General features: G+C 37.9%; 1 protein-coding gene across 1 annotated transcript; it reads left to right on the top strand.

The window, feature by feature from the left end:
* Positions 1–2,186: 2,186 nt before the first annotated feature.
* LOC144650122 (nose resistant to fluoxetine protein 6-like) lies at positions 2,187–18,131 on the top strand. Its single transcript, XM_078509781.1, has 15 exons — positions 2,187–2,436; positions 4,880–5,025; positions 5,610–5,694; positions 6,631–6,766; positions 7,155–7,441; positions 7,802–7,972; positions 11,269–11,362; positions 11,563–11,655; positions 12,288–12,456; positions 13,482–13,561; positions 14,339–14,467; positions 14,821–14,947; positions 15,215–15,422; positions 16,314–16,456; positions 17,558–18,131. The coding sequence occupies exons 1-15, from the start codon at positions 2,205–2,207 to the stop codon at positions 17,672–17,674; spliced, it is 2,217 nt and encodes a 738-aa protein (XP_078365907.1). The 5' UTR covers positions 2,187–2,204; the 3' UTR covers positions 17,675–18,131.
* Positions 18,132–18,223: the final 92 nt, after the last annotated feature.

Here is an 18,223-nt window from a genome sequence, read left to right as displayed (position 1 = left end):
TTGCGCATATAATTGCGGCGTAAACAAATCGTTACACTCAACTGCGTTTTGTCTAGGCTCTGCGAGGGTCGGATATCAGACCCAGGATTTAACAAAAGCAATATATAAAGTGAATGCTTTCGAATTAATTTGAAGATGAAAAGAAAGAATTTTGCTGTCTTTGACTATCCCTCAACTGCGTAGATACGATCGCTGTTGTAAAGCCGATTCATCAACATTGCTGTCATCCCTGTCAACGCGAGGTCACGTCCCTAACACCTAGGCTGATGACGAAATAGAATGTGGCCTTTTACCGCTCCTAAGCTAAGCCCCCATCTCTTGCATTTTTTTAACTTCAATAATATCTTTGAAAAGAGCGATTTTTTTGGTATGGTTTATTTTTGACGTTTGTAATTTTTAAACGATGTAAGTGCTAGTGATTATTTATTCGTGTTTTAGTTACGCATCCATTGTTTGTGCGACGCTTTTTATAGACGCCTTTCAACACACGTGCGTTGAGATAAGAAAGCTGACATGTCACTTTTAAATGTTATATAACATTTGTATGTGAAAGTCACTTTTTTCAGGAGATCGCAAGTGATCACCCCGCGGAAGTAATCCCTTGAGAAATTAAAAAGTCCCTTGAGAAATTAAAAAAGTCCCTTGAGAGTTTACAAATATGTGGTTCAAATTTTGACATACCCTATTCTACGTTTTTAGCTTGTAAAAAGAAAGTGAAAAATGGCGGAGGATCGTGCGGAACGAGCGACTTGGCTCACCTGCAGCGCGCCAATTCTAAATATGGCGTCACCGGTGGATTTTTTCACCGGTGACGCCATCGGGATATGTCATCATATTGTATTGCGCGCGAACTTACTGAGCGCGCTGTGCCCGCCAACTTAGCGCGCGCTGCTCGCGAGACAAGCTTGCGTTTAACTTTTATGACCTTTTGTAGATCAAATGAGGCTGGCCACCACTGCTTGACAGTTAAACCAGTTTTAGAACAAACAACACAAATGTCTTTTTTTGTGCATGTCCCTTTTAAATCTTACAGAAATGAGGGAGCCATCAAGGGCCCTAAGTATGATTTCCCACAAAAAGGGAAGAAAATCGCAATTTTAACACACGCCACAGCGCGCGTCATTGCACACGGCGCACGAAACTGACGTCAATACGATAAAAGAAACCAATTCAGTGCACTCAAGCATGATGCAATTTTTCGCGGCAATAAACGTCAGCCAGAATCGATTTCCTGCAAGTGACACAAGTCGCTCGTTCCGAGCCATTTCTCGGTAAGTGTCGCGTGCGCGTTCACAGAAATAAATCCCGCGCGATTACAAAGGTGATTTTACTCAAGTTGTCTTTCTCGCTTGATTTCAAAGTGATTTTATTTAAGTAACTATAGATGCAAAGAAAAAACGAGGGACTTGGGGCAAGTCTAGGGAACCTGTGGCCCGTTTCTCGAAGGTCCATAAAAGCCAAAGCAAAATGGCAAACCTTATGATTACAGGCGGCTGTTTTATTCACATATTTTAAATATGAACAGAGGTTCCCTTTATACCAAGTTTCAGGCCTAAAAAAGTCTCGGTTCTTTATGATTCAGATAACTAAAAATGACTTAATGGGCCCGAACAGCTTTCGGGGCTTTCGAGAAACGGGCCGCAGATCACAAAAGTGCGCTAGCATAGCCAACTCATCTATACGGATTTCTTTACGACTACAAAAACAGCTTTACTTTGTGTGTACATTTGGGTCGTCACGCAAAGCTACTCGGAGAAATGTTGCGTGACAGCCGCGAAGAAGTCCTTTTTTGCGTTATAGTTTCGACCAGTTCCAATGCAGATCATTCGAGGTCTTACTAAGCCGCCAAAAAATTGAATTCGTTTAAAAATTGATCCAGGTTTGTCTCAAACATAATCGAACGGTTGTACATAGAGTTCGATAAACCATGAATTGAAGATTGTTTAGATGTTTGATTTTTTGACTACATACCCAGTTCATAACCCTTTTATAGAAGCCACGCTCTTTTTCCTGCGTCAGTTGTGAAACAAACAAACAGACAATGACAATAAATCCAAGACCAGTGTCAGTATCTACACTGTAATAATCTAGGATCATGATCACTTCGGGATCGAGGGGCGATCGGGATCATTTCGGGACCAGTGTCCGGTGACCAACACATTGGTCTCGTGACTTTTGTTAAAACTCGATCCTGCCGTTAAAATATGGCCGACATTCGGGGGAAAACTCTCGCAACATTTGCAGTTTTCTTGTTAATTTGTTCATTTCCAACATCTCTAACTACATCCTCTGGATTACTTTTTAAAAACTACGGTCAGATCGCACAGCAGTTTGGTTTTCCATTTCCAAAGCTTCCAAGCATTTCTTTCGCGAACGTCGGCAAGCAATGCAAAGACACTGTCCTAAAGCTGAGCACAACTAAACTTCTGTATCCTTGTAAGTATTTCGCTTTGTACTTTTGTACATGCATGAAATAATTTAAAGAATCATTTTGATTGTTAATTTTACACCTTGCGTGCCGGTCGTTGTGAATTTTAATAAGCCGGCCTAACACCTAAATCGCGAAATACTTGCAGTCGTCAAGAAGATTAATTTGTAAACAGTAACCATTAAGATCAAAGTGGAATTTTGTTTTGAAATTGAAAAAAAAAAAAAAAAAAAAAAAAGTTGGGACTACATAAATTTTTGAAACATAAGGGTTCTTCTCGTTACAGAATTAAATTATCTAACAACAGAAACTTCATGTTTCGCGTTTACTTAAGGTCTGTACAATTTTTGCTGATTTATGCAGTATATCGTATGCGATGACCATGGTTTAATATGCAAGTGATAAAAATAGCAATGTGTAATCAGAATTAGGCTATGTATAATGTGTCTGTCATGTATATGCAAGTGTATATACATTTAATAGAGACAATCAGTGGCAAATCTATTGAGGGCGGATTTATAGGGGGCCCTGGCTACTACAAAAGAAAAATCAAAGATCTCTTCGAGATATCGACTTTTTTTGCATGAAGTTAGTATGAGTAGAAGGTTTATTCTGGGCATTGTTGTTAAAACATATCATGGAAGAATTCAAACGTCTTTCAGTTCAAGCATTTTTATATTTTCGCGGAGAAAATGCCGTATTTGTCAGTCGCGACGGCTGGGTGCTTTGCGACTCATATACTTTGGCTTGGTTAAAAATGGTAAACTTTGACATTTGCCTTTAATCGAAATAGTTGTTTCCTTTCGAGTTAGAAAGATTTCTACTCGGCTTACTTTTGTCTCGTCACGCAATCTTAACCCCACATTGAGAAGTAAATTTTTGTTTGGATATTACCAAAAGCCGCTTCTCCTCGCGTTATTCTTTACCTTACGGCTACACATGCCATTTCTAACGACTACATTTCCAGTAAAACAGTTGCTGTTTATTTTTCTAATGGTGATGCATTAACTTCTGAACAGAAAGAAAAATGTTTAGCGTTTACTGACTGCTTCCACCGGAAGTAATTTCACAACAGGCTACAAAAACACATTTAAATATCACTTAACACATTTAATGATGTTGCAATTCTAAATTGTGCAATTCAGCAGAAATAATCAATTGTCACGAAATGAGTTCCCTTTGGTTAACTATTAGCAAAGTTTTAGTGTGTGAGACTTGAACCAGTACAAATTTGCGTTGTTAATCGTTTTAGGTTAAATTAATATTAGCGCCTAAAGACCTGTACCAGTACAAACTGCGTTTTTAATCGTTTTAAACTTAGCTGCCTTCGAGTGCTGAACCCCTTACATTCTTAATTGGTTATGTGACGTAAGATTTGGGCTACTCACGTTTTTAATGGTTATATAACGTTTGTAAATTTGACAAGTCATGTTTTTTCTACAAGAACGGAAGTGCTGAAGCACAACTATAGAGTGACACTTTACAAGTCACACGCTTTGATCACCCACAGCGGAAAGTATTCCCTTGAGAAATTAAAACAGTCCCTTGAGAGTTAACAAGAATGTGATTCCTTCCGGTTGGCTTCCGGATCCAGATTACCCCACATAACTGCTATTCTCCTTCTTTTTGCTTGTAAACAAGCAAAAAAAGTCGAAAAAATGGGTCTTTGCCTCACCCCCACCCCCTAACCCCCCCCCCAGATTGTCAGATGTACACTCTAATTAAAGTAGAAGAGTTTGATGACTTTACACAACCTTCACGTATTAGCCATTTTTTAAGCATTTGGATTTCTTTCTTATTGCTATAGATCTGTATAAAAATAGTAAGCCCACACCTCTAAAAAATAAATTTATATACTAAAACCCGAAACAATGAAATGAAACCACCGAAACGAAATGACCGAAACTGCCGAAACGAGCGAAACGAAACCGCCGAAACAACCGAAATGGCCGAAACGAGCGAAACGAAACCAAAACGTAATCACCGAAACAAGCAAAACTTCAAGATTTCCGCCACTTTACGTACCATACACCCCGTTTAGCCTACTATACACTCTGATTAGCCTACTATAAACCCCGGTTAGCCTACTATACACTCCTGTTAGTCTATCAATAATTGTAATGGGTTTTGCTTGTTTCTGTGATTTCGTCTCGTTGTTTCGGGTTTTAGTACATGCCCCCAACTATCACCAACTAAATGATTTTTGGAAAGGTTAGTCAATGACTTCATGCATGCATTTGTGAGAGAAATATTTTAATTTAATTATTTCCTATTATATCTCTCTCATGACTGACAAAAGCTGTGATTGCACTTTACTTGAAGTGTTCTCCTTTTTCCAGAGAAAAAAAAATCTTAATACCTTGTTTTATCAGTCACTGTACACTTTTTTTAAGATACTTATCCTCAATTTCCAGTGTACTGATTCATTCAATAATTTAAATTATTCTCCAGATCTTGATGCTATTGGTAAACCTCAAAGTGGACTTTTTGTTGGAAATGTTGGTTGGTTAGGATCGTACAGTGAATGCACTAAAACTATTGTTGACGCTCATTATTGCTTGGCTTATGTCACAGTGCCGACTTTTAATGTTACCAAAGTAAGTTGCTCTTTATTAAACTTTTTTTGATTTTAATTCACTGACTTAATTCATGTACTGAATGAAATGAAAAACTTACCGTATTAATTCGATTAAGCGCCCTGGGTGCTTATTGAATTTTTGGACCTTGAGAGTGGGCGCTTATTTGAGGTGGGCGCTTATTAAATGTTCACGATTTTCAGGAAATTGTAGTTTATTTTCGTAAAACAATAATAATAACAAAAAGGGAAGATGTACCAAAGCAGAATTTTAACTGTTCATTGAAAGTTTCTGTAAAATACTAAGAAAACTCGGTCATGGGGGAAGCTTAGTAATTAAGTACTTAGTCAATTTCAATAATCAATACTCATCTTGTGCACTTCAGTTTTTGGTGGGGTGGGGGGTGGTCGCTTATCCCTGAGAATTTGGTTTTCAATTGGTTCCTCCGCAATGTAGAAAAAAATTCTTGGTAAATAATAGTAAGGAATGTTAAACTCTCATGTTCTTGCCATTATGTTATGTGGTTATTTAGTGCAGATAAACTGCAGACATATAAATTTTTAAGGTCTTACGTTCTCAATGTTTTGTCTTCCTTTATTTCCCAGAAATTACCTATTCGTTGGGGAATCTGTGCACCTGAACAATGCAGTGAAGAGGATGTTACCAAAGCCTTGGAAGATATCTTTGCAGGTTTATTAATATCTGCAACAGTAATTCATATGTCGTCCACAGCTTTCTTCATTGGGTTTTAAAGTTTTTTTGTTGAAAAGTATTTGTATTCTTCAACATTATTGGTTTGTATATGAAATAAGTCTCTATCCTTTGTTCTCAAATATAAATGTTTTGATTAATAATAATAATAATAATAATAATAATAATAATAATAATAATAATAATAATAAAGGTGCTTAAAAACGCATTTTACAGCCTGACGGAGTCTCAATGCTTTTTACAATTTTAGTTCTATTCCTAATCAAATATAAACGCGGTTTGAATGAAAAGTTTTAAGTCTCGATTTAAAAGAGTCAACTGGGGAGCACTGTTTGACTACAATGGGCAAGTCATTCCATAGCTTTGGTGCAATCACTGAGAACGATCTGTCACCATAGGTAACCGTTTTAGTCTTAGGGAAAAAAAAAAACGAAAGAAACAGGCCCTTAAATAGACAGTAGGTTTAAGCTACGTGATCGTAGTAAACGATGAGGCGTGTACGTAGTAAACGAGTAGGCATGATTAGTCAACTTTCTTTTAAGTGGCCCTGCTTTAACCATACTTTGCATTTGCCATGTGGTTTTGTCCCATTTCTTGCATGTTGACACCAATTTCTTTTATTTCCACCAATTGCCTCTTTCATTAGCTTGAACTTAAATTACGTACATACATATACTGTAAACGTTGTGGTTCAATTTTACTGTTGGTACAATCTCGTAATTCCTTTGTTTTATATTCATCATCATCATATATCACCATACACCAGAACAAAAGAAAATACCAAATTGTACCAAGGGTAAAATTGAAGTTCCATAACAATATATAAACACATTTTACATTTCCTGTATTTTATTAAGGTATTTATTTGAACACGCTACATTATGCATGTCTGAGTTGTTGTGTCTGTCTCACCAGGATTTAATAAAGAATATAACCAGACAGTGGCAAAGCTAATGCCGCAGCCAATCAATAGCTTTGAGACAACCTCTGGTACTAAACCTGTTTTCTGTAACAAGAAGTCAGAATACACAACAGGAGTAATCATGACTTTGTAAGTACAGGTTTTTTTTGTAAGTACAGGATTTTTTTATTGTTGCACTTATAAATTCCTTGTGAAAACAATATTTTAAGAAGAATTTTATCTTTTCTTTTGCTTTATTATTCATTTGTTTCATATTTGTGGGCTTCCTGCTTTTAGCTAAGTGGAGTGCCACATAATAAAGTTCTTATCTCATTTCATCTCATCTCATCTCGTCATCTCATCTCATCTCATCTCATCTCGTCATCTCACCTCATCTCATCTCATCTCATCTCATCTCATCTTCTTATCTTATCTTACCATCTGATCTTATCTTATCTTGTCTTATCTTTTCTTATGTTCAAAAGAATATGCTTTGTTTGGATCCTTTATATATTCATTTTATTATCAATTTTTGCAGGATTTTGTGTGGTTTAATCCTGTCCCTCTGCCTTGTTGGGACAATTGTCGACATTGCTGTTACCTTTACAAAGTCACACTCCTCGCTTGTCAACAAAAGTGATGGCTTCATGCCAATCAGAGGTGTCTCCATAGCAACAGATAATGACCATGCTCCTCATGTTCAAAATCGTTTTGCAAAGAATAATAGTGACAGTGACAGGACAAATCTGCTTCACTCCTCCCCTGAGGTGAATTTCAGTACAAGTTCAACTTCATCAAGCTATCAACACGAGCCTGTAAGACCAAGTAAGTGTAATGTTGATCATGGGATGATTTATTATAAACAATTGATCTTGAGTATCTTTCATTGACTTGATTCAAGTCGGCTTTAATGAGTGTTACAAATATGCGAGGCAGTGAGGCATGCAAGGCAAGGTAGCAAGACATAGGAGGCAGGGCAGTGAGGAATGCCGCAAGGTATGTGAAGCAGAAATCCCTAATCCAAATGAAAGACTATAGTTCTATTTAGGCTAGCCGAAATGGCTTGCACACCTCACTGCCTCACACTTTGTAACAACCGTTAATTGCTATACAGCAGTCAAAACAATGTCTACATTGTATGCTAGCTTATACTGATGTTGTTGTTTTGTTTATGTTTTGTCACAGATGTGGTGGTACGATTCTTTTTGTGTTTTTCATTAATTCAAAACACAAGCCGTATTATGGATACAAATGTTCCTCCCAGTGCTATCACTTCCATCAATGGCATGAGAGTGCTAAGCATGTGGTGGGTCATTCTGGGACATACCTACTCCACACAAATGATTACGCCCATTAGTAAGTACTCACTATATCATGACGTTTCTTTTTATAAGTCTTGGCTACCAATAATACTATCAGGAAGAACTGGGACAGATCTAAAGGACTGGGGTACAGTTGAACCATTAAACTTTAAAAAAAAACTTTTATAGGGTCCCACAATTACGTATCAATGTGGATCACAAAAAAACACTGACATTTTGCTGTAGAAATAATTTTAATACTATGTTTCAAACTTGGTGTACAATTACCTATCTATGTTGATCTATGTGTCAATCAAGCAGAAGCTGAAAAATAGTTGTGTTTTTTTATGAGAAAGGCATGTCTCTAATTATGTGTAAAAGAGTAGCAACAAAATGACCAGCAACACTAAGGTACATGAGTGCCATTCTCTCAGTTTACTTTTTGAAGGATTTAAGTATTCTTTTTAAAAGAAGTCATGCAGTTGTTTCTTCTGCTACCTTTATGCACTTTTTTCCTATTAACTTGAACAAATACCCTGCCTCGTCTAAGCAGAAGGCCTGCGAAATCTTCCAGCTAGGACCCAAAATTTTACATTCCCCATTACGGATCGGCGCCCATTGAAACGTGTCGCCCGGGAAAAGTGGGGTACCCATGACGTTTTGCGGGCACCGAGCCTTGGAAACGAGACTGCAAAAGCGGCCGACAGGTTCGGTTTCTTTAGATCCTGAAGTGACAAATTCCCAAAAGGGAGTTGAACGCTATGCCCCTGAGTCCTTTAGAGGACAATGGCATTGCTTGGAAGTGTTGGCAAGCTCCTTTTATCGAAGAGTTTATGCAAAACCCCGTAAGTAATATTTTGCGAACAGAATTCGAAGTGCCGTACACATCGTGCAAATTTGGGAAATCCAGTCAACTGTCTGTGATTTTAGCAACTTTCCAAGTCAATCTTGTTGTTTAAAGCTCGGATTTCTATGAAGAAAGCAGTGTTTCTAAACCGAATGAAATTTGCTACACGATACGCGGGTCAAATTTAACACGAAATTTGCATAAAGTTGATTACGCGTGAATATCGTGAACGCACATTCCAAGTCTTGTTTGAGGTTTGCTCACCAAAAGCCATGAAAATATCTTTGTTGCAGCGAAAAGTCGACAAGAGTTATTTTTAAGTTTAAAGCAAAACACTTTGGAAAGAAGGCAACCGAATATTTCGTGGCTCTCACCGCTTCGGCACGTGCTGTAAACAAGTTGCCGCTAGAAAAAAGATTTTTTGCATAGTTAAAAATTTATCTCATCATCGGTAGCGTGACAGCATAGTGTGACAGCCTGTAGTTTGTAGTATGTAAGTAAGTAACGTGGCGTGAATAGTGTTTTGTATTGCAAGCTATTAGTTTTAATGTAATTACAGTAGCATAATTCAGTGTTGTATTGTGAGTGTAAGAATTGTAGTTTAGAAGTAGTTATAATTAGTTATCCTTATAATTAACAATTATTTATTTTTCCTTTTGAAAGTGTTAATTTGTTTGAAAAGTATGTATTTTTTGTAAATGTAGTAGTACCTATGTAATTAGCATTGTGTGTAATAATAAAGTTGCATTAAAAAAAAAAAAAAAAAAGAATTTGCTGCTTGTGTTATTTACTTTCATTTTAGCTGGAAACCTTATTTCAACCGATTGGAAATCATTTTCACAAGAAAGATAACAACTGTTTTGAGAAAGGGCAATCGACAGAGTGAAGATTTTCACAGAGCAAAGGTGTAAACAGCAAATTTCTAATCGCTAAATTGTCCACTTGTGGCGACTGACAATTAACTTTGCCTCCCGGGATTAACCACAAATTACCGTCTATTATTTCCGCCGTCTTGCATGAACAGCAAAACCAATGGTTGAGAAATCGACCTACACAGGGGATTACTTGATTGAGGCCCCGTTTACACGGGTCCGGACAAATTTTTGCACGGACAAAAACTTGCACGGTTCCACCTTGCGTTTACACGGGACCGGCGGAACTAGACGAATTTTTGAACGGCTAAGTGTGCAAGTTTGGGACCTGAAAAAAGCAGGTCACATTTTTGACCGGCACGGTTCCATATTTCGTACGGACTCGTGTAAACACCCGAACCGTGCAACTTTTTGCACAGATAGCGCGGTTAAGGCCTGGAATCTAGTTATATTTTGCCTGGTTGCCTAGCAAAAATGAAACATTTTGTTGCATTATGCCCCTATTTTGTTACATTTTGTTTTAAAAATTTAAAAATTTGAGGCAAAAGAAACCCAGAAAGCAGTTCACAGATATGAGAAGACGAGCGGCGGCAGCCTGCATCGCTATTTTGGCAGGATTAGCTGGGCTTTTGTCAAACACGTTGCTGCAAATGGCCATTGTTTCCCATCTTCATCGATCGAGGCAACGTACACGATTGAATTTCTTGGTCAGTATGTATAGCTTACGACAACCAAGAAAAAAGTTGATTTGCCGCGTGCTGCATTAGCTGCAACATGATTGGCTTAAAACATTAGCGATAACCAATCACAACAGACACGTAAAAAAGCCATTCAAATGCCGCGACTGGTCTAAAATTTGCACGGTTCCGTGTAAACACCACTGCAATCTGTAACAAAATTTGCACGGATCCATGTAAACAGGCGGTCCAGGTACAAAATTCGTCCGTGCAAAAATTTGTCCGGACCTGTGTAAACGGGGCCTGACAGTACATTACGCATGCTCTGTGTTTAATTTTAAGCTTATTTGCATTTTACCGTGCGACGCTTATATCCGTAATGTAGGGAAGGTAGCCAGTGGAATGTCATTAATAGCTGTGCAAATCCCCCCTCCCATTCAAACCTTTGATCTGCCTCGCCTGAAGATACCTGTTATCACCAACACCACCTTTTCTTCCTCCTTAATAACAGATGGGTTTTTGAGCTGAGCCATTACATTGAACTTATCACCCATAGCATTTCACTCTGTACCCAAGTGTTACATAACACCAATTGACCTCTTCACCCGTAACATTGGGTGAACTCAGCCATACATGTGTTACGGCAGGGCTGTAAGCAGGATTTTTCACGGGTGGGTGTGAGCGCGGGGGGGGGGGGGGTATTCTCCCCTATCCCAAAAATTATTGAAGTCCACATTTCCTGCATTCTGAGAGTCATTTTAACCCTCACTCCCCTATTAGGTGGACTTTTGTGGCCCATGGGCAGTGTGGAAGCGCCCATTACACCCCCTGCCTATGTCCCCTACGGGTAATGGCCCTTGAAGACAGCCCCGGATACAATAAATTGCTGTTTTTGTTCTTAGTTCCAGCACCATGCACTTCTTGTTCCTAACAAAATTTTTGATTTTTGATGCAGGTAATTTGCTGTTGGTCATAAGCATTATTCAGCGCTTCACATTTCAAACTGTTGGCAATGCAACCTTTTCAGTTGACAGTTTCTTTTTCTTGAGGTGAGTGCTACAGCTATTTTTTATTCAACAATACAATCAGATGTTACCTCAGGGTTGAGATGTTTTGACATTAAAAAAATTTTCGCTTCTGTAAGAAACCTGTCCTGTGCATGCACTGACTTCCTAATTTACATGTATTTTATTATTTGGAAGAATTGTTTTGAAATAATATCTTCTCTTATTTTTGCGTTTATCAACAGTGGCCTCTTAGTTGCTTATTTATCACTGCGTCACATGGAGAAGAAAAATGGGGAACTTCCACTATTTAAATATTATTTTCATCGTTTTTGGAGGTAGGGTTTAATATATTTATTGTCCCTTTTAATAGATTAGACTAAACACATTTCATTTACTTACTTCAGAGTCTTATTATTTTTTATTCTTCCCCGGTAAGAGTCTGTTTACTGGCTTTCTTTTTTATAATAAAATGCGCTTAAATTAATTAATAATAATAATAATAATAATAATAATAACAACAACAACAACAACAACAACAATTATGATTCATAATATGATAATAATAATAATAATAATAATAATAATAATAATAATATTTTTTTATTAATATACCACTGTTTCTATCCAATTGCACTTTACAAATAAAAAACAATTCAATATATACAGTAAATTTTTCAGCAGCTATATTATACCCACATAAAAACCATAATTGACTCCAATGACTCATTTACTGTCTTGTAATACTACTGTATCCCAAAAAAGGCTTCCTTTGTGCCCTTTAACATGGAGGTTAAACACTAACCAGTCTGTATCTAAAATAGCCAGGATTGAAATATTAAAACTGAAACATTCTGACTAATTCTACACATAAATACAAGGTATTTAAATGCGCAATATTAACCATACTCCGGCTTTGTTCAGTTCAACGTAACTACTTTTACAACTCCATTTATTTTGATATAAACAGGTTAACCCCAGCCTACATGTTTGTTTTGCTGTTTTATCACACAATGACGCAATTTCTTGGCGATGGTCCTATGTGGTATGGATTGCAAACAGAAACGCAGTGTAGTAAATACTGGTGGACAAATCTTCTGTATATCAACAATTTTTATCCAACTACATTTGGAGCATCGGTGAGATTTACCACTTATTTGTTTTAGTAAAAAATATGTCTTATAGGAATTTCAATGCACCTCAAATTTCTACATCACTGTTACTTTAAATCACACTATTTTACAGCATCTTTGTTTTAAGACACCTTTTTTTTCGAGTGTAATCTACCTCTCTGTGTCAGAGTCCGTGGTCACATCGCCATTTAATATCGATTTTAAAATGTTTTTAGTTTCCTAAATAGTGTTTACAAGTTATATCCTAGGTTAGATGGAGAAACCGCTCAATTCTTTTACTTTCTTATGCTAAATTTCCATTCATGATCGTGTTTCAACTTTCCCATTTACTGGTAGTCTGTCTTGTGAAAAGGACAATCAGCTAGGTACCAGGCCCATCATCACGCATATAAAACCAAACTCGCCTCAATTAAATGTGCGTGAACGTACACCACACGAAAAACCGTGTTAATTAAATGCATTTAAACACAATTTTTTTCGAAAATTTTCGAAAATTCATGTTAATGTTATCACGCGTAGTTTTTGTTCACGTTGTTAAAATGCTTCAACCAATCCTGTTGGATAAAACTTATTTTATCACACAAAAAAGTAGAAAAAATAAACCAACAAGACAAAAGGTACCAAAAAGAGAGGGAAAAAGAAAGTGCGGGAAGAGTAAGAGGTATTAGACCTTCATTAATACTGAAAGGTATAATGCATATTAAGCAATAAAATTGTACATTACTGTGTACACTTTATTGAAGAATCATTGAGCCATGGAATGCATAAACCATGAACGATGTGATCCAAATGTTTACTGGGAAATCAGAAAAGTAATCGACGACAGTAAACATGATAATAAGACAGGTTGCTTAAATCATGCTCTTAAGGTTCCCGAAGAAAGAAAATATCTTGATTATCAGAATATTACTAAGCTTACCAAGGCTTTCTACAAAGAAAACCATTTGGTCTTAACGTTCATGGTTTATGCTTTTCGCAGGGTCAACGTTTCTTTAATTAGGTGTATATTAATTGTACATTTGCTCTTGCAGTGCTTTGGGTGGGCCTGGTACCTAGCTAATGACATGCAGTTCTACATCATCGCTCCTGCGATTCTCTTTACAGCGTATCGGTAAGCTCTTTTCGTTCTGAAACACTGATCTCATCAGTAAGATAAATGTATCAAAAAGTTAGTCTGGAAAACTTGTACATACAGTTGAACCTCTCTAATACGGACACCGGAGGGACAGAGCAAAGTGTCCGTATTAGAGAGGTGTCTGTATTATAGAGGTAGCCACTATGACGTCACTTTTGACTTCATTGACAGCTTTAAATTTTTAGCAACTCGAAATGTTCTGGAACGCAATGCTGCAGGTAAAAGATTAACACTTAGCACAAATCCGAAAACGTCTAAGATGAATAAAGCGCTACGTTGTTGTTTTTGTAACCACAAACAGGAAATTGTATTACGAACACAAAACATCATCGCCTAGTCATCGCGTAGTGTCCGTAATAAAAAGGAATAAGTTTATACGAATTTGTTTCCTGGGGCCGAGCTTAGTGTCCGTTGTCCGTATTAGAGAGGGTCCGTATTATAGAGGTTTTTTTCTGAAGAAAATATATGAGGATTTTGTTGGGACATCGGAGATTGTCAGTTATAGAGAGGTGGCCGTATTAGAGAGGTGTCCGTACGGAGAGGTTTGACTGTATAATATAACGTATAATGTATGTGTCATAATGTAACTTGCAAACATGAATAAAGTGGTTGAATACTGAATAAGATATTTGTGTTTGTGTTTGTTTTTGTTTACTTGACTTTGTTTATAGATCTTGCTTCCATTAGTTTATTGTATGTTAACTCTTCTGTTTATATTATTCACTGGTGACATTGACTTGTTTTTGTCTCCAGGTTCCGCCTGCAAGGACTGCTTATAATTACTGGTTTGTTAGCAAGTATCAGTTTTATCACCACAGCAATCCTGTTCGCTCATTATGACCTTGCTGCTGTTATGCTCGGTGCTGCAGCTCAAGCTGAACAGTAAGATAAATTTGGCTGGCACCTAATATAAGGGGGTCTAAATGGTCTAAACTACCAATTTGTTGCTAAGGACGGTTTCTAACCGGTTTCTGTAGTAATGCTTTGTTTTACGTTGGAGGGTTATCAGCCCTAAGCCTAACCCCCGACCTGGAGGACTAGGATGTTGTTTTGTCTCACCTCTCCCACAGACCAATCCAACATGGTTGCACCTGCAGGGGGCAGACGACCCCCCCCCCCCCCCCACCCCCACAAGGCATAACACCTGGGAAAGAGTGGATACTTAGGGGACACAATCACATCAATAAGGAATATGAGAGTCATTGTCTTGTGAGAGTTATTGTTTTTTTTTGCAGGACTGAAGGTGTTGATTCTCAGTCTCTGACATATGTCAAACCTTATTGTCGTATTGCACCGTATCTTGTTGGTATGGTGTTGGGATACTTACTTATTTATGCAAAGGACTGGAGGCTTCCGACAAAGGTAACACCGTCTTGCAGTTCCAAACTTGTGTCAGTTATTGTTTAAAGTGAATGATACTTGATACTTGATACCTAGGAAAAATATTAGTTGTCGCGTGAGAGGCCGTCACTAAAAGAACAGAAAAATATCTGCCTACATTTGCTGATGATCTCTTTAGAGAATGCCTTACTGAATACATTCTTAGGGTGCTGAACAGAACACTTAAAGAGAAGTCAAAAAATAATTACACCATATCTAGCTGATTTGTTGACTGTTTCCTCTTATTAGGTTCTCACGTACTTATTCAACATGGCTGGTTGGTGTGTTGCTATCATTCTCGCCGTGTCCACGTTGTATGGTGAATATAAAGTTATAAGAAAGAACAATCCTCAGCCCTTCTCCCGCGCCGAGAATATCACATACGGGACTTTCTCACGCTTTGCATGGAGCTTGGCACTAGCCTGGGTGATTTTTGCTTGTCATCGCGGCCTCGGAGGTAAAGAATGACAGTTTATTTTATAATCAAGCAGAAAAGAACTTGGGAATATAACGACCTTTCCGCCTTCTACATGTGTTCTACTTTTGTCATTCTTTACTTCCACACTTTTTAATGTATAGAAGTACTCTCACAAACTAGGGAATGAATTTAGTAAAGCGGGATTCCATGGCCAATAGTAGTCCAGTCCCTGAACTCTCTCTTCCACGCGCCCTTTATGGGGGTTGAAACCAGGCGCGCGAAGAGAGAGCCAAGGATAACTTACATGCGCATGCTCAGAACGAACCAATCAGAAGCGAGGAGTGTGGCGTCACTTTCTTGGGACGCGCGCGCTAGGTTAAAACTGGCTCGCTCATGACGAATTCAACTACGCGACCGAGCGCGCGAATACGTGCAAGAAAAAAACTGTGCTCAATTGCATCCAAAGCCAATTCAATAAACAGCTACAAAATACTAGAAATAGTTGACGGATAGCGATTTTTGTTTTGGCCGTTAGCTTTTAGCAGACACTGAATGCAAAGCTAGGCTTTTTAAAGTTATTCCAGTGATCCTGCTTTAGTACACGGTCGCGTAGTTGAACTCGTCATCTGTGCACGCGCGTTTTCAAAAGGGTTGCCAAATATGCTTTTTCCCCCAATTTTGGGGGAAAACTGGCGCATGCGCATGCAAGTTATCCTGGACTCTCTCTCTTCGCGCGCCAAGGGCGCGCGGAAGAGAGAGTTCAGGGACTGGACTAGGCCAATAGTGGACGTATGTGGAGCCGTTGCATAATGATCAATATAAATAAAAAATATTCAAGTGAAAAAAATCAACAAAAAATAAAAAAGCAAGCGAGATATAAAATTCAGGTGCAAATGATCTTTTACTTTTGCTTGCTTTTCTGTTTTGAAGGTTTGGTAAACAAGATTCTATCTGCTCGTTTCTGGATTCCATTAAGCCGGCTGACATACTGTGCCTATCTTGTTCATCCTATTTCTCTTTTGGTACTGGTCGGATCGTTTGAGACCGTACGGGCCTATTCTGATGTCCATATTGTGAGTACACTGTATAAGTTGCTTCTGTTTAAATAATTGCTGACCCACAAAAATCTTATTGTTCTCTCTCTGCATTATATCGAATATTGCAGCCATGAACCAAAACATCAGTGTGGAAGCGACTGAAATTGACCATGTGATGCTGAGAGAGAAAAATAGGGTTTTAGGAGGGTCAATAATTATAATAGATAACTGAATTACTTCGGCTCACAGCATTATTGGATATATTGCAGGCACCTGAGGCCGCACTATTAAATATTGGGTAGGAATAGTCAGGAATTGACGTTTCGAGAGGTTTTGCTTTTGTTCTTTGATTTTTAAATCGTGATTGAATTTTTAATTACTCTTGTATAGCAGTTCTTTAGATTGATTTTCACTTGTGTGTCAAAAGTAATTCGCATTCATTTGCTGTGGTTTTGCATTACTATGCACAGTGATTGGTTTAAAATTCTCGGGCCACTTTCTCGTCCAATCAAAATGAAAATCAAAACCAATCGTGACTCGCTTACACACGTTTTCCTGTGTTTGGTGCCTGCTAACTGTATTTCCCTGTTAATGATTGGCCGGGGTAATACTTTGACTTTGGTTTTACGACAATAAAAACCAAACGGGAATCGCACATGGACAATCACAACGTACGCAGTTAATCAATAAACCAATCATAAGCAGAGACATAAAAACGAGCCAAGACACGCAGGAAACGCGCGTAATCATATCACGCTGGTTCTGATTTTGCCTGTGATTGGTTGAGAAAAGGCATGTCTGCTTTAGTTGGCTGAATGACGCTTCACAGGTTTTACTAATGAACCTATTACAAAGCGCAGCGTGGGTACTTTCAACGGCCATTTGGAAACAGCTCCAAAATGTAAAGAAAGTTACTCAAAGAGCCAGTTACAGAATTAGTTTCATGTGGGGGAAGTAAAGAAATAGTTGAATTCGGCTTTACACCACACCTGAGGATATTATTTGCGTTAAAGAAGTAGGCCATGTGTCTTCTCTTCGTGCATTTTTAGAAATTACCGTGAAGGTAGCTTTTTGCTAATTCTCGTACCTGTCAGACACCTAACGTTTTTCTCACTCGTATATTTTCTATCTTCTCAGGCTTTCTGTTTTGTGGGCGTGGTCGTCATTTCATATGCAGCAGCCTTCATTGTGTCTGTTTGTGTGGAATTTCCCATGATGCAACTGGAGAAGCTTATGTTTAAAAGTGATCGTTGAGCTGGGACGTCATATTGAAGTGTTCTCTTTTAACTGAGTTTCTTATTGTACATTTATACATTTTAGGTTAGACCTAAAAGACAAGCGTTACTTGTGGAGTGTGCAACGTTGTATCCTCGTCATAGCTAAAAAAAAACGTTGTAAATACCCGTTGCCAACTTGAAAGTTGCCAAAGTACACATTTTAAGCCTATTTTAAATATAGAGAAAAAGTATAGAATACGTAAGTCAAGAAGAGCCTTAACAGGCGTGATCACACATTAAAGCCTTCTGAAATGTTTCACTAGCAGCTTAAAAAGCCACTTATGAGACCAATGTTTTGTTTACGGCAAGTGAAAATAACTTGTAAAATAGCACTGTAAGTAAGGGGCGTACACATGTAAAAAGTGTCTACGAAGGCATTGCTAAGATTACGCTTGTATCAAATGAAAATAAATCTGGAACGTTTTGTGCCAAGATTACTCACAAAATGATAAATCGGAGTTAAAAACTATTAAGCCATCACGAACCCAGATTTTGGCATCCTTGAATCTGGATATCTGCGACACTA

Source organism: Oculina patagonica, chromosome 4 (genome assembly GCF_052425735.1).
Source record: "Oculina patagonica isolate OP01 chromosome 4, crgOcupat, whole genome shotgun sequence".
Taxonomy (NCBI): Eukaryota; Metazoa; Cnidaria; class Anthozoa; order Scleractinia; family Oculinidae; genus Oculina; species Oculina patagonica.
This window is presented reverse-complemented; position numbering and strand designations above follow the sequence as displayed.